Below are 15,725 nucleotides of genomic sequence, written 5' to 3'. Positions count from 1 at the left end.
GAAGGGGAAAGTGATCCTTACGGGTGGCATCATTCAGTTTCCTATAGTCTATGCAAACCCGCCACCCCGTAACAGTTCTCGTAGGAATTAATTCATTGTTGGAATTTTTAATTACAGTCATTCCCCCCTTTTTAGGCACTACTTGAGTTGGACTTACCCATTCACTATCAGATATAGGGTAGATAATACCTGCATCAAGGAGCTTGATTACCTCCTTTTTCACTACCTCTTGCATGGTTGGGTTAAGTCGCCTCTATGGTTGAGCCGATGTCTTATACTCCGCCTCCATCAATATTTTGTGCATGCACATGGTTGGACTAATCCCCTTGAGATCGGCCAAGCTCCAACCTATGGATCTTATGTGTTCTCGAATCACACGCAACAGCTTTTCCTCCTCGCAACCTGTCAAATAAGATGAACAAATTATTGGCAGTTTATCGTTCTTTGATAAATACAAATATTTCAAATGAGATGGAAGTGGTTTAAGTTCAAGAGTAGGGGGTTCCTCGGTGGATGGCTTCAACGGTTTTGGAGTATGGTCGAGCTCCCCCATCTTGGTATTGATGAATCTGTCCAAGGGTAGACTTTCATCCAAATATCGTGCTACTTCTTGAACTGCCTCACTAACATGCTCTTCATCAGTAGCACCTGTCACACAAATTTCTAATGGATCTACCGACAACTGTTCTTGCAGAGAACACTCAACCAAATCATCAGTAACATCAATTCTGAAACAATCAGAATTGTCTGCAGGATATCGAATGCCATGAAAAACATTAAAAATTACTTTCTCATCATTCATACGTAATATCAACTCCCCCTTGTGTACATCAATCACTGCCTTTCAAGTGGCTAAAAATGGTCTACCCAAAATAAGAGGTATCTCACGATCTTCTTCCATATCAAGCACGACAAAATCCACTGGAAAAATAAACTTATCAACCTTTACTAATACATCCTCTACAATCCCCCTTGGATATTTTATAGATCTATCAGCCAATTGTAGGGAGATATTAGTTGGCTTAACTTCCCCAATTCCTAGCTTTTCAAAACATGAATAAGGCATAAGATTAATACTTGCACCTAGATCACATAAAGCCTTATTAAAAAATGATTTTCCAATAGTGCATGGAATTGAAAAGCTACCGGGATCCTTAAGTTTCGGAGGGAGTTTATTTTGTAAAATGGCAGAACACTCCTCCGACAACTTCACAGTTTCAAAATCCACCAGTTTTCTTTTGTTAGACAAAATCTCTTTTAAAAATTTTGCATAACTAGGCATTTGAGCTAAAGCGTCTGCAAATAGAATATTAATATGGAGCTTTTTGAAAATCTCAAGGAACTTTGCAAATTGATTATCCAATTGCAGTTGCTTTGCTCTCTGGGGAAATGGGAGTTTACTCAAGTCAATATTATCATTACTAACTGAGTGCAAGGACTTACCTTTCTTGCCCTTAGGCGTCGAGTCTGACTGCTTTGGTTCTTCCTCCAACTCCTTTTCTTGGACTAGGTCACTTGCTTCCTTGTCTTCAGGATTCTTTGCTTCAGTGTCTTCTTGCGATCTAGTTACTGCCAGAATAGCATTAACATCCTTTGGATTCCTCTCAGCATTGCTAGGCAAAGATCCTGCTGGTCTAGTTGACAGCTGTGTAGCTATCTGGCTCATCTGTGTCTCTAATCTCTGTAACATTGCCTCCTGATTCTGTAGACGGGTCTCAGTACCAGCTACATATTTCATCATAATTTCTTCGAAGGAGAGCTTCTTTTCTACTGGCTTTGATGTATTAGCTGTAGGATCTGCAGTTTTCCATGAGAGGTTTGGATGGTTCTTCCAGCCAGGATTGTAAGTATTGCTGTATGGATTGTACTGCTGTCTCCCTTGGTTTCCCATGAAGTTTGCTGCATCAACTTCAAATACTTGTTGTTCGTCAGGCTGTTGGACTTGCACTTGGTTGGCTGGAGATGTCTGCATAACTGCCATCTGATGAGTAAGTGCATCGATCTTCGCATTAAGTGATGTTAGTGCATCGACCTCTAAAACTCCAGCTTTTCTCTCCTTTTTAGCATCTGGCCATCCAATGTTGCTTTCAGCCATATTTCCAATAATTTCCCATGCTTCTGCCGGTGTCTTCCTGAATAAGCTTCCGTTAGCAGCAGCATCCAACATGGATCGGACAGATTGATCAGCCCCATTGTAAAAAGTCTGAGTCTGTTGGCTCTGAGTGAGATTATGTTGAGGGCACATCCTTAACATCTTTTTGAATCGAGTCCAAGCAGCATTTAAAGATTCAGCTTCCTTCTGCCTGAATGAGATGATATCAGAGAACAGTTTCGCCATTTTTGTGGGAGGAAAATATTTATTCAGAAAGGTCCGAACAAGTTGATTCCATGTAGTAATAGACCCAGCAGGCAGATCATCTAGCCATTCAGCAGCTTCTCCTTGTAGAGAGAATGGGAATAACCGCAGTCGTACTGCATCAGATGTTACCCCGTTCACTTTGAACGTGTCGCAGATCGACAGAAAACGCTCCAGATGAGCGTAGGGGTCTTCTACAGATGAGCCCCCGAATCTAGCTTGCAATTGAATCAGCTGAATAGTAGAGGGCTTCAGCTCGAAATTGTTTGCCTCAACAGCGGGGCGAACTATACTAGATCCATAACCTTCAGTTGGCGGACGGATGATATCCCATACAGTGCGATTATCTGCCATCTCTACTTCAGATTCAGATTCAGACTCTACTTCTAGATTGATAGATTTCTTGGCTTTTCGGATCCTGCTAAGCGTGCGCTCGATTTCCAAATCAAGTGGTAGTAGTACCCTCGATCGAGTGTTACGCATGCACAACAAAGGGTACCTGAGAATCGCCAAAAAATTATAATCAGAAATTCAGAAGATAAGTAATGTCTAATCTCAAGCGAAATAAAAATTTTGATATCAAAGACAGTCCCCGGCAACGGCGCCAGAAACTTGACCGCGTTAATCGGTGTGAATAAATTCAACTAGCAAGCGTACCAGGTCAAGTAATAATATAGTGGACAAAGGTCCAAGTGTCGAACCCACAAGGACTGTATAAAAATGATTACCAAAATCTATTTATTTCTACTTAATCTAGACTAATGAAAAAGGATTATTTCAGATTTTAAACTAATGAATAAAATTGCAAATAAAATTAAATTAAATAAAAACGCAGCAGAAAACTTTGGATTACTTAAAATTTGGGAAAAGTTCGATCAAGGACACACGTAGGTACCAGACAATTCATGCAACAAGCAATCGATCTAAGATATCAAACTTAATCTTAATTTACGGGAATTTTCCTAATTTATTCAAAGGTCTATTTCTAGAACAATCAAACCTATTCAAATTTGACGGATTAATATTTCATAATTCTAATCAAATCCAAATGCATAAACACTGTGAAAATTCAGTAAACACCTAAACCGCATAATGAAACCGAATTCTATTTCTAGTCAGTTTTACACTATGTTGAAAACCAAAGTGATCGAATTCGAAACCTCCTCTGTACAAATTGGAATCGATTAACAAGCAAACAAATAACTGGCCAAGAAATTTGTAAGGCAAAGATAAATCTGATAATCAATAAACTCAATTAAGTCTGAAAATCTCAAATAAATAAATCAAGTTTTTACATAAACTGTCTGGCCCAATCACGTGGCCTTGATCAAAATAAAGAAACTACTCAGTAATAAACATAATTCAATAATCCAAAATTAAAAACATAAAATAAAAATACTAGAATAGCAGAAAATCTGAAGAACTCGCTCCTAGCCGCCGCCTGTGCTCTCAAAAGATCCAAAAGTCCGGAAAAAGAGCATAAAAATTCTATTTATAGGGCCGCGCCAATTGGAATCCAATTCAAACTAAAAATCTCGAAACTTAGGTCATGCGGACACGCGCGCGCGCGCCTAGGACGTCTCGCGCGCGCGTAGTGTTAAAAAACAGCGAATTCTCAATCAACTCGCGCGCGCGCGCGCGCGAGCTTCCCTGTAAGCTCTCTGGTCATCCCTTCTGCGCACGCGCGAGAAAGAGGCTCGCGCGCGCGCGGCTTTGCCTTGGCAGCCTCTGGAGTTCGCGCGCGCGGCTTTAACGCACAGAAATCCCAAATTTTGATTAATTTTCTACAAAATTCAACCAGGTGAGTCTAATGCAAACACATAACATAAAACACTAATAAAACTAACGAAAAATAACTTAAATGCATGCAAACTAAACACAAAATGCTGTAAAATAATGCATACTAAATACACTTATCAATGACCACCTCCCTGGCCAACACTACCGTGACTCTTGTCAGCCATATCCTGAAAAGAATTGCACATTAAAATTCCAAATGCGCAAGAATTACTTAAGACTAAACTAAATCCCAAGTACTAATTCCCAAAATCTATGCATGCTCTGATACCAAAAATGTAGTGACCCTGCATGAAATCACCTACTAACTGGCAACTAATAGCATGCATTAAACTTAACACAGCAAAATACTTAACAGAGTAAAACGTGCGGAAACATAATCCATAATTTACATAATAGCTTAGGAAATCATATCTAGGCTTAAATCTGTAGTGATACAACCATATCGAAGAACTTAAAAATAAACATTATACAGCTAAACAAATCCTGCTGTATAAAATCCCCTGAAAAGCTCCGGCTCCCTAGTCCTGCCTCGAACTACTGGCTCCGTCCATCCTGCGACCTGCCCCGTGGAATAGGGTGTCCAAGATAACAACTAGGACGTGAGCGCTAACTCCCAGTACATAAACATGAGTAAACATATGTATATAATGCATGCAACATGATGACTGGTAAATGGTCATCTGAAAAGTCATGCTCAGTACCGGCGCCATATGAGTGTTGCCACCGCACGGATCAACCTCTGGGTGCAACCACAATCGTCTAGTACACCAGAGAAGTTAGACAAACATGTCCCCGCCGTCGCGGTACTCTCAGTGACAGACTATCGAGTATAGAGCTGAGCAGCTCTATAATCAGGTATAACAAGATATAGGCTCAACGTGTATATGCACATGACATATGAATATGGAAAACGGTAAATCATATATCATGTCATATAATAATGTCAAATAAATGCAACATATAAACATGTATACTCGCTGGCAATCTCAGTCAATGTGTACGTACCTCTAGGCTAGTTCAAGTATAGTAGATCCTAGGTTCCAAGCCTATATTCAAAAGTTCACCGTATCACTACACAAGTTCTATAAGTCTTAACTAAGCTAATAAGTACTCCCAAAAATTAAATAGATTCCCGGACCATACCTTCGTCCGTAGATATCCCTTTGGAGTCGCTAGTCCCGGATGACTATAACCACACCTTGGTTATTCCAGAACCTCTATTATAATCGATAGGGCCCTCAAGTGTATAACTCACACTATATAACTGATCAAAGAAGGAAACTCGGAATTCGTATTTGAAAATGAACTCCGGAGACCCCTATTTATAGCCAAAATTTCCGGACACGAATGTTGCGTCCGTTCGGGGAACGTTGCGTCCGTTCTGCCCCTCCATCGTTGCGTCCGATGGCCAACGGAAGCTCCTTTCGTCAAATCATCTTTTTAGTTGATTAAGCCCCGAATTAATTACTAACCCTTAATCATGTTTAACATATTATTGTCTTAAAATGGGTTCTGGGTTACTACATTAAGGCTCGGATTTCTTGAACATAAGTTGTTGGACCCTCTTCGACAGCGTATGGGCGGCTGCGGCAAAAACAAAAGGTAGAAGATGGCTAGAATTGAGAGGCGACGCTGCGACGGGAATGGGGCTTAGGGTTGGGTTTTCTTTTCTTTTCTTTACTCTTTCAAGTTTTAATTAAAATGACAAAATATGTGTGTGTGTGTGTGTGGAAGTGATGTATTCAATTTAGAGTGGAAAAAAATGGAGGGAATCGTGAAAACAAATGGAGGGATTGAGATAATAAAAAGTTAAATATTTAATGACATTATGGTGAAAATGTCACTATAGGTAGGTTTTTAAGATTTATATTTTATCAAATTAAGTTTTTTTCCAAGTGTCATTAAAAAGTTGTTTTGACAACATTACATAAAAAATGTCATCCCACAAATGTCACTATATCTATTTTTTCTTGTAGTGGCCCCGAGACCTAGACGCGGTATCGACATTTTTTAACAATTTAATGTTGCAACAATAAGCCTCGTAGTTCATCAAAAGACCATAAATACACTCTATTACGTAAAATGGAATTGTCTTTACAATACGAAATGTGAGTGCAGAAGAGGTAATATAAAGAAAACCAAATTAAAAACAATTCTAGAGGTCTTCTTTTCTTGAAATTGATCACCAACCCCAAAACATGTCTTGTTCATCCTCGTCCACTATATGCGAAATAATTATGTATATGACATGTCGTAGAACATGTCACAACACGAGTCATGACAGGATATATACAGTACTCAAACGAAACATTAAAATATTCCATAGATGAAACATAAACGTATAAATATGATACTAGAATTCATCTCACTTTACATAATATGAATATATGTATAAACATGATTCTGGATGCATGTGACATGTCTCAAGATATGTCGCGACATGGATCAAAACAAGACATAAATAGAATTCAAAACAGAGTAGGAAATTGTATCATAAACAGAACATGAACATAGGCACTAAAACTGCATTTCATTATTCATAGTTCATTTTTTGTCCCCTATATGTTACTCCTCTAAGGAACAAAACAAATATAACGATTTTATACCCACCGTGTAGGGGACATATAACGGTTTTATACCCATTGTGTGAGGGTCATATCTTATATTTCATGTTTTCTTTCCACTTCAAAATCAAATCATAATAATGTCATTTCGAAACCTCAAAGCATAACGAATTATTCAAAGGAAACATATAAAATTGGAGGACAGAAATGCACATGAAACACGATCGAATGAAACAAATATCTTAAAACATACGAAGGGATCTCATGTAATATAATAAGTCTTATACATATCAAAGACAAGAATTAATTGGTGTACGATCGAATTTTAAATCCAATGCATGATCTTTCAAAGCGTATAGTAAGCCCACTTACGAAGAAATATAAGTGTGCAACTTTATATCAAGAAATATACATACAAAAGTCCATTTACTTGATTCGCACGAAAATAATGGGATGCAAACGACTATTTTTGGGCCGAAACCTTGCTTTAAATCGGGCAGCACTTCCTTGCTCGATTCTTGGGCAGTCCTTGGCTCTAAGACTGGACATAATTTCCACTACCCTAACCCTTATTTGCTCTAATTTTTAGAGGAAAAAGTATCGTATTTGGTGTACTCATGCCTTCAACTTTGTATGGTATTTATAGCTCCCACTTAAATGGCCTTGATGTTCATGATTTATGGCCCTTAATTCAGCCATAATTTGGCTGCATAATTAGTCATTTAGTGGCTGGATTATGGGGTAAATGGAAGTTACAAAGTGATGCAAGGTGCCTTGGATTTGTCTCTTCAAAATTTCGGATTACATGCATCTATTTAGATGAAATGGTCTTGCATGCATGTGGAATTTCTTGGTCTTCACATGAGCAAACTACGCTCAGAACGTAAGAACGAGTATACAAACCTTCTATGATTCATGCAAATGACGGGGTACTAGTCAACTCTCAATTCCTACTCAGTCTAGGAGCCAATTAGTGTATAGTACCATCTTGGATGAACAACTCCACTAGGTACATCCACACACTCGCCGAGAATAACCTTAGTGTCAGTCTCCGTCATCACGATGTCTCCCAATGTCATATAATATAACAAGAACGTAGGGTTGAGCGACACTACTCAAATGGCTATCTCAAATGAGATTCGACTCAACATGAATATGCACATGCAACATAATATATAAAGCAGTAAAACATGGATCATGAGACATAAAATATAACATTTAAGCATGCGTAATCGCTGACAATCTCAGTCAGTACTTACATATCTCTCTAAGGCAGTCCTAGCCGTACAAGTCTAGGGTCCAAGCCTGCAAGTCTAGGGTCCAATCTCTGGAAGTGTCTCGTTGTTGTCTGGCCCTCCATAATATGGCTAGAAATGCCCCAAAAGAACCCAAATGGCCCTCGATTAAATGGCAAATACACGGTCAAAACGGTGTACCTATCCGAGATGGGAGTATTTCGATCGCATCCAAAGAAATCTTCCAATTCTCTACAGTCTTAGTGGAAATTAATTTTGAATCTAAAAATCCCACCCAAAGTTAAAATTTTTACATGGCCGGTGGTACACAACTTCATTCCCTCGGAACTCAACCTATCAAATCATCATGCTCCAATATCAGGTACATACCCCATATGTAAATATTCTTTGGATTCAACATGTCATGTTCTGTTTTTCTTCCCTATTAGTAAACCAGTTTGGAAAAAATGGAGTTTTTTTTATCATTTTCTTCGGTTGTACCGAGAAATCTATTTTTTCTAGATATGATATATCTATGAAGTGTCAAAATCTTTATCGAAAGATAAACAGTGTTTAATTTGTGTGTTGTCTTGGGCGATTTGGTGTGAAATATGTCGAAGGAAACATGATAACTCCACTCAGTTTTTGCCGGTGAATGTGGATTGGGTTAGCTCTTTTTTATTTGGAGTTTCAAGGAGCAAAACTCAATACCAGGTTTCAGGATTTTGTTCCGGAGGTAGGAGTGGCTACTCGATGGGAGAATCCTCCTTTGGGTCAGTTTAGGTTTGATGACTATCATGAGAATAGAAGATGTTTCTCTACTGGAGCTATATATTATCAGAGACAGTAAGGGACGTATTGCGGCTGCCTTAATTGGCTCGACCGATTTACAATCCAGGCTTTGTTCTTCAAATTCGAGGATAACTCTGGGCCATCTTGTACGGGATGAAACTCATTATACAATGCAATTTGAGGAATGTTTGGATTTTTTCTGATTCCGTGGAGGCGACTAAGGCTGTACCTGTAAGAGAAGATTTTGAGTGTTTGGGGTCCAGACGAGAGGCTGAATACTTTAAGGGAATCAATCATATGCGTCCTTGTATTTGGTTTTCTGATTTCCGACATTTAAGTTATGAAATTTCATATTCTCAAAAATAAATAAATAAAAATTATTTATAGATTAAAAAAAAACCTTCGAGTAGTCCTACCAACATGAAACTTGCATGAAAATATATAATACGTACAAAACAAATATTATAAAAATAATAATGTAACTTTGGGCTTGAATGAAATGGTTTGAAGCTATGTATTTCAAACCTAGGATTTTAAATCCATTTGATTTCTTGGATAAATTTATCTTAGGTGGATTTCAAATTCATCCCTGTTAATCCACATATACAATAATTATAATTATAATAAATTTGAAATACACCATTTAAATCTATCCTTCAAAATCCCTTCTCAAATCAAATTCTCTCATCCATGGTATTAGGTGTTGGATAAATTTCATGACATAGTTAAGTCCAAATTGATAGGACCATTATGCCACCATCTACTACAGTATTCATCTGATAGTTGCTGGGGGTAATTCCGTAAACTATCCCCAACATTTTCTGCATTGGTTTCTAATTTTAATTCTATATTTATGTGTTGAAGTCCATCAGCCATCTTCGATATCGAATCACTCGGGCTTCCCTTTGCTCCATTCACCTAAAAAAACATAAATAAATTCCCAAATTCGTCAAAACATAATATTTTACAATGTGCGAATTGTATTCTTGAAATGAAATATTTTTTACATTAATTGTGAAGATATTCTAAAAGTAGCTTTTCTTTCAATGCTGTAAGGTGGAAATTTGTTCTATTCGGCATTAATTTTTTGAATTATATAAATTTTATTTGTTCTATGTATTACAACGCATGCATGAATGCGTGGATTAAAAAGTAAATGATAGAAAGTACAAAAACAGTCCTCTAGATTATCATGGATTGGATTTTGGTATTATAATTAGTCAAAATTTAATTTTATTTCAAGCTGATTTTGCTTTTTCATGTCAATTTTAACCTTTCTTTCATCAGACTACTGATACGACACTGCTTTTTCATGTCAATTTTAAGCCCAGGCTCTGACGAAAAAAATAATTAGATGTGTATAAAATCAAGTTATTGTGGTCAGATTTGGTAACTTTCTCGATCGATGGAAAATCTAAAATACACTAACAATGGAAACTCACCTGGTAATGATTTTGCAGTACATTTTCCTCGGTTCCACTGATTAATTCTCTTCTAGGTTGGGAAATTTGTTTTCTTTGAACTGATGGTTCTCTGAAAAAATATATATTGGATGTTAATGCAAACATATAATATGATAAACATGTAATTTAATTCTACATACATAATGATGGACATTAGTTCCTCTCAAACTAATAAATCAGATGTAATCTATATTTGCAAGACAAAGTCTTAATTTCACATTTTCAAGAATTCAATGCTTGAAATTCGAAGTTTGAATTGATTCGACGATAGATTAATTCATGCATAAATACCAAAATGTGTTGAGAATTTTGTGGTTCTCTTGAATTTGAAGTTTGCAGTGCTATTAATTCGAAGTCGTTACTCACGCATTGAGTAATTAGCCCTATACAATTAGGGCGTCCGAGAAGGTGTTAAAAAATGAACTTCGGATCTAATTCAACCTCAAAAGTTAGCTCAAGAGGAGAGGTTTGTCCATGTCTATATAAGGAACTCTCAGGATATTTACCCAATTCTACATCTAACACACCAACATACCCCTCTCACGCTCAGAAATAAAACGACTGAAGTGTGAAGATATTAATGGGTGGCCCAACTATGGGCATGGGGATCGAACTCCTGAACATTTTTCAAGAGCTTATTTACTGCACCGAGTCAGACATCATTGAGACCGAATAAAGAGTTCAACTCTTATCTATATACATGTAAGAATTTTCTCTAAGGATATATGATCTAACGTCCATGAATGTACTTCCTCCAACAAATAAAATTGATCTCCATTCGTATATACTTATCTTGGTGACCAGTGCGAGTTAATTCTAATTAAATATGTATTGTTCAGCGGAGTGAAACAAAATATGTCATTCATGTATGTAAACACAAAAATTTTGTGAGATCATCTTACGAGTTAATTTTGAGGTGAATATTATATACGATTCGACTAATTAAAAATACTATTTCTATGCAAAAAATATTAATTTCCAAGCAAAGCATGGATCGGGTCGATCCGTCTCATAGACTGTGAAATCATCTTACAAGAGACCTACTCTTCATGTAACGATCCAGATATAAAATTAAAATATGATTTGAATTGCGCTTATAGATTTAATTAAAATCTGCCAACAATTAAATACACACAAATGCATGTGTATATATAACAATATTTTTCCAACTCGTCCCCGACTAACTAAAACCCGGTATCGGGTTTTAGTTTTTTTTTCGCATAACTAAAACATGGTACCGTGTTTTAGTGATCGGGATCGAATTGGGCATCATTGGTTGGGCAACTGAAAATTTCTATATATATATATATATATATATATATATATATATATAGATGTAGACAATTAGACATACACACATAGTGTAGTAATTAGAAAATTAAAATGCAGGAAATGACTTACCTAATAGAGAACCAAGTAGTGCAGGGGCTAATAGCCATAAACCCATGAAAGTCCGAGTGTTCCTTCATGTTTCTATACGTCTGAAAATTAATTAAGAAATAATACAATCTGTTACATTAATTATTTTTGAGACATTATAAGGAAATTAGGGCTCAGTACCAATTTTATATTTTTGACGGTCTCGAAGGTATGTAAATGTAAACAATTTATACAAATATTAAAATATGCATATTGAATATGAATACACGAAATTTACAGAATGGAAGTTATGAGTTTACGAAATCGCACGAGTCACAATGATATATACAATTTTTCCGGAAAAGATATATACTTAATTCAAAACAAGATCAAAGAAACCAAAGATGATGAAAAAGATTGATTTTCTTGTCATGTATGTTTCTCTCCGATTTTGGTATGATGTATCAACTTTTAATGTTGGAGTGAGGTCGTGTGGCCGGCATTGAAAATACTGACACCACGTTAAAGAAAAATTATAATTGAAATAAAAATATAAAGATAGAAAATAAAAATTAAAATATGACAACATAGAGGTTCAAAATAACGATGCTGCCAACGTCTTGAAATTTTATATATATATAAATCAGTGCTCCACAGTGTTCATTTTTTTGAGAGAAGGAGATTTTAAATGTATTTTGAATGCATATTTAGTATGTGCAATTTATGGAATACATATTTAAACATAACTCAATTACTTGGACACTTGTTCATAATGTTTCGGACATAAAAATGGATAAATCAAGGATATATTAAATAATATTATATTTGTAAGCTTAATGAAGAAGAATTGATCTTCATCTACAAACATAATTATGATAAATATTAGTCTTCTCAGATTTTTTTTAAATAAAAAGATGAAAAATAAAAGTTCTCTTGGTAATTAGAAAGAAGATGTTTTGTTTCAAGAATTGAAGATTTATCTCTGTTTAATGTATCGCATAGTTGATATAAAATAATTAGGAAAAGAATTGATGGCTCTAGAAATTCGTAGACCCCATTTTTGTGATGTGCGGTAAACTCTTAGACTAATTTAATAAGCCGCAATCCACAATAATCAGGTAAATCGTGTTGGACAAGTCATGTGCGACACACTCGTACGAGAAAATATTGATACGAAATCCTGATTATTTGTCAAGTGTTCACGTAGTCTACTAACTAAGATACCAGGCAACTAATATCACAGCTTTTATATCCTTAAAAAAAGATCACTTTTATATACCGGGAAACTAGGTTAAGAGCAATTAGCCTAACCTAGTTAATTAAAACCACTGTTATGGACATGACAACTTGTTTAAAAGCAATTAGCCTAACCTAATGCGAATGCAATATAATTAATTTATCTTAAAACATTCCACTCGACATAATTACATTGTGTCATAAATTATAAATTTAAATTATATTTGATTAATTTTGACATTAAAATATACTCTAATCCTAGGTAGGTTGAATATTCCAAATGTTATAGCATCTTACTTTCTTGAGTTGGTTTCGTAATTTTTTAACTTTATTTGGGATATATAGCTTATTTAATATATAATGTTTAAAGGCAAAAACTTACTATATTTATTCCAAAAAGTTTACATAAAAGTATTCTTTTAGAAAAAATAAAGATGGTCATCACAAAATGAAGAAACTTCAAGTATTTTTAATTTGTAATTTGTTTTTTGAAAAACTAACAAAAATCTAACCTTAAAATATAAGAAAACTCCCTCCAAAGTACGTAGTCAAATTCTTCTGAAAGACCATTTCATTTCTGTTATCTGGCCCATGAATATACCCTTTTAACCTAATTTTTGTTTTGAAAAAAAAAGAAAGAAAGAAAGAAAAAAGATTTCAAAGCCGTAATTAACTGAAAAATATCTTGTATATTTTTGCAGAAAAATCTTAATAGCAATTATGCTTGATATAGAATCACAGCTTCAAAAAACAATCACTGAGTATGTATATTATATTATTAATCTTTGATTTTCAATAAATTGGTAAAAAAAAAAAATGAAAATTGATTTGAATTAAATTAACTGAATATTTTTTATATATAATAATCTATATTATATATAGTTACAGATATAGATATACCTGGAGATGGCTCTTGATGTGTGAAATCTTGAGCCCTTTAACCCCCATCATCTGCATAATCTGCTTCGGAGTTGCTTCTGTCGAATCATGCACGCATCATCGTAAAAATTTTCAAATTCGCATATTTAAACATTCATATAATTAATCTAATTAATTATTAATTAATTAATTATCGAAATCAATCGACTCACTGTATTTGCCACCAAGATTTTGAACTGCTTCGAGGAAGAGGTGATGAAGCTCCGGCGTCCACCGTAACCTCGGAAGAGACGACTTCGTGTACTGCCTTACCCTAATTCTTGGAGAATTATCGTCCATTGTCTTTTTGTATAAAGATAATATGAGAATGACGAAGTTGAATGAGGAATAATTATGTTATAATCATGATTCCTCATTTATATGCGTTTGAATTTATATATATGAAGCTAAGAAAAAGTGAATAAGAATAATAATGTTGTAACTATGACTTTTTGTGAGGCTGCAGTGTGGACTTTGAGAAACACAATAAACTCCCATCTATTATTGATCGTGTTATCGGGACTTATATACACATATATATTGCGTCTCACGAAATTAAATATGTAAAATGGATCCATCTAGCCATTTTGTGTCTGCAATAAAAATATAATATTTTTTCATTGATAAGATTGGATCGGAGATACATCTCATGATCAAATTAATAAGAGTTGTAAGACTACAATATGGAAGTGTATTTTATCTATATTTATGTGTGTGTTTATAATTTTTTAGTGAAATAATTTTTGGCTTTAATTACCACATAGAATAGTATATGTTACATGTTTATTTAATTTGTTTTAGAAACTCTTCATGGGCATTCCAAGAATGTTAGGATTATATTATCCCACATTACAACACGTGGTTTTTTAAGATTTAAATTAAACTAATTATATATGACACATGAGTACAAATATTTTTTTTGCGAAATATAATTACGTTGCTATACTTATGCTAACGACCAACGTGTGTTACGCTATGATATCGCATAATTTTATTTTATTTTATTTTTTCAAACATAATTTGTACCGATAAAAGGGTAAATCTCCTTTTGAAACATTTATCCGTGAGATTAGTTGATTCGATCCATATTATTTTGTGTACATTATGGACAAGATACACAAAAAAAAGCAACAAGACTACAAGAGTGATAAAATAGATATGAGTAATGCATATATAAAGATGAAAATTATATTATTTGGCGTTTTAATTAATATGGATGATTATCGTGTTTATTATTTTATAATATCTTAAATATTATTTTAAAATATAAATCAGCTATAAATTTGAATGAGGATAATTCTAAAATTTCATTCATATCATACATATCGTATGTTTATCATATGGGTAGAGAGAAATATCTAACATAACTTAGATATAATATCATCACAAATTGATAAAATTGATTGACATGACTAAAAAAGAGACAAACGTTTTTTTTTTCTCTTTCGGAATATACAATTATTTTTTCCGAATTTCGTGTTAAATCCTAAATCATAATAGAATAGAAATAAAAATTGATGTAGTTTTGATTAATATATATACATATTTTATTTATGAAATTTTACTCTTATTATGCGGTGCAGTCACGTCAATAAAACCGGTGCCTAATTTTGGACCCATTCCATCCTGTATATGTGCAACTTTCAACATTCCCTTTATATTCAATTATATGTGATCTATGTTGATAAGAAAGGGTAAGCAGACTAATATAATATAATATAATATAATATAATATAATATAATATAATATAATATAATATAATATCCATTTACATGTGCTCACAGTCACACACATATATGGGAAATTTTTTAAACATCAAATAAGATAGCGTTAATAAAATTCTGAAAATTGACATATTCATTAATTATCGAGTGATGTATGACGATTAGGGCTGACAAAAAATACCGAAATACAGTCATACCGCATTTATCGTACCGAAAAAAAAACCGAATAAACCAAAAATTTCGGTATAAGATTTTTGCATTTTCGGTATTTCGATAT

The 15,725-nt window shown here is 34.5% G+C and overlaps 1 protein-coding gene across 1 annotated transcript; it reads right to left on the bottom strand.

Annotated features, from left to right (window-relative positions):
- Window positions 1-9,389: 9,389 nt before the first annotated feature.
- On the bottom strand, window positions 9,390-14,130 carry LOC140894391 (uncharacterized). Its single transcript, XM_073302899.1, has 5 exons — window positions 13,897-14,130; window positions 13,706-13,782; window positions 11,612-11,691; window positions 10,190-10,280; window positions 9,390-9,665 (listed from the first exon to the last, which is right to left on the bottom strand). Exons 1-5 carry the CDS (start codon window positions 14,021-14,023, stop codon window positions 9,462-9,464), a joined length of 579 nt encoding a protein of 192 aa, XP_073159000.1. The 5' UTR covers window positions 14,024-14,130; the 3' UTR covers window positions 9,390-9,461.
- Between the last annotated feature and the right edge of the window lie 1,595 nt (window positions 14,131-15,725).

The sequence above is a fragment of the Henckelia pumila genome, chromosome 4 (genome assembly GCF_033568475.1).
Source record: "Henckelia pumila isolate YLH828 chromosome 4, ASM3356847v2, whole genome shotgun sequence".
Lineage (NCBI taxonomy): Eukaryota > Viridiplantae > Streptophyta > Magnoliopsida > Lamiales > Gesneriaceae > Henckelia > Henckelia pumila.
The sequence above is the reverse complement of the archived record's forward strand: the minus strand, read 5'-3'. Positions and strand labels throughout refer to the sequence as shown.

What these genes read in the sequence shown, in the direction of transcription:
- LOC140894391 (XM_073302899.1), bottom strand. Translation starts at nt 14,023, where the DNA reads ATGGACGATAATTCTCCAAGAATTAGGGTAAGGCAGTACACGAAGTCG. An exon ending in AAATCTTGGTGGCAAATACA is followed by an intron (nt 13,783 to 13,896) that starts GTGAGTCGATTG and finishes ATGATTCGACAG; the next exon opens with AAGCAACTCCGAAGCAGATT. An exon ending in TACTGCAAAATCATTACCAG is followed by an intron (nt 9,666 to 10,189) that starts GTGAGTTTCCAT and finishes ATGTTTTTTTAG; the next exon opens with GTGAATGGAGCAAAGGGAAG.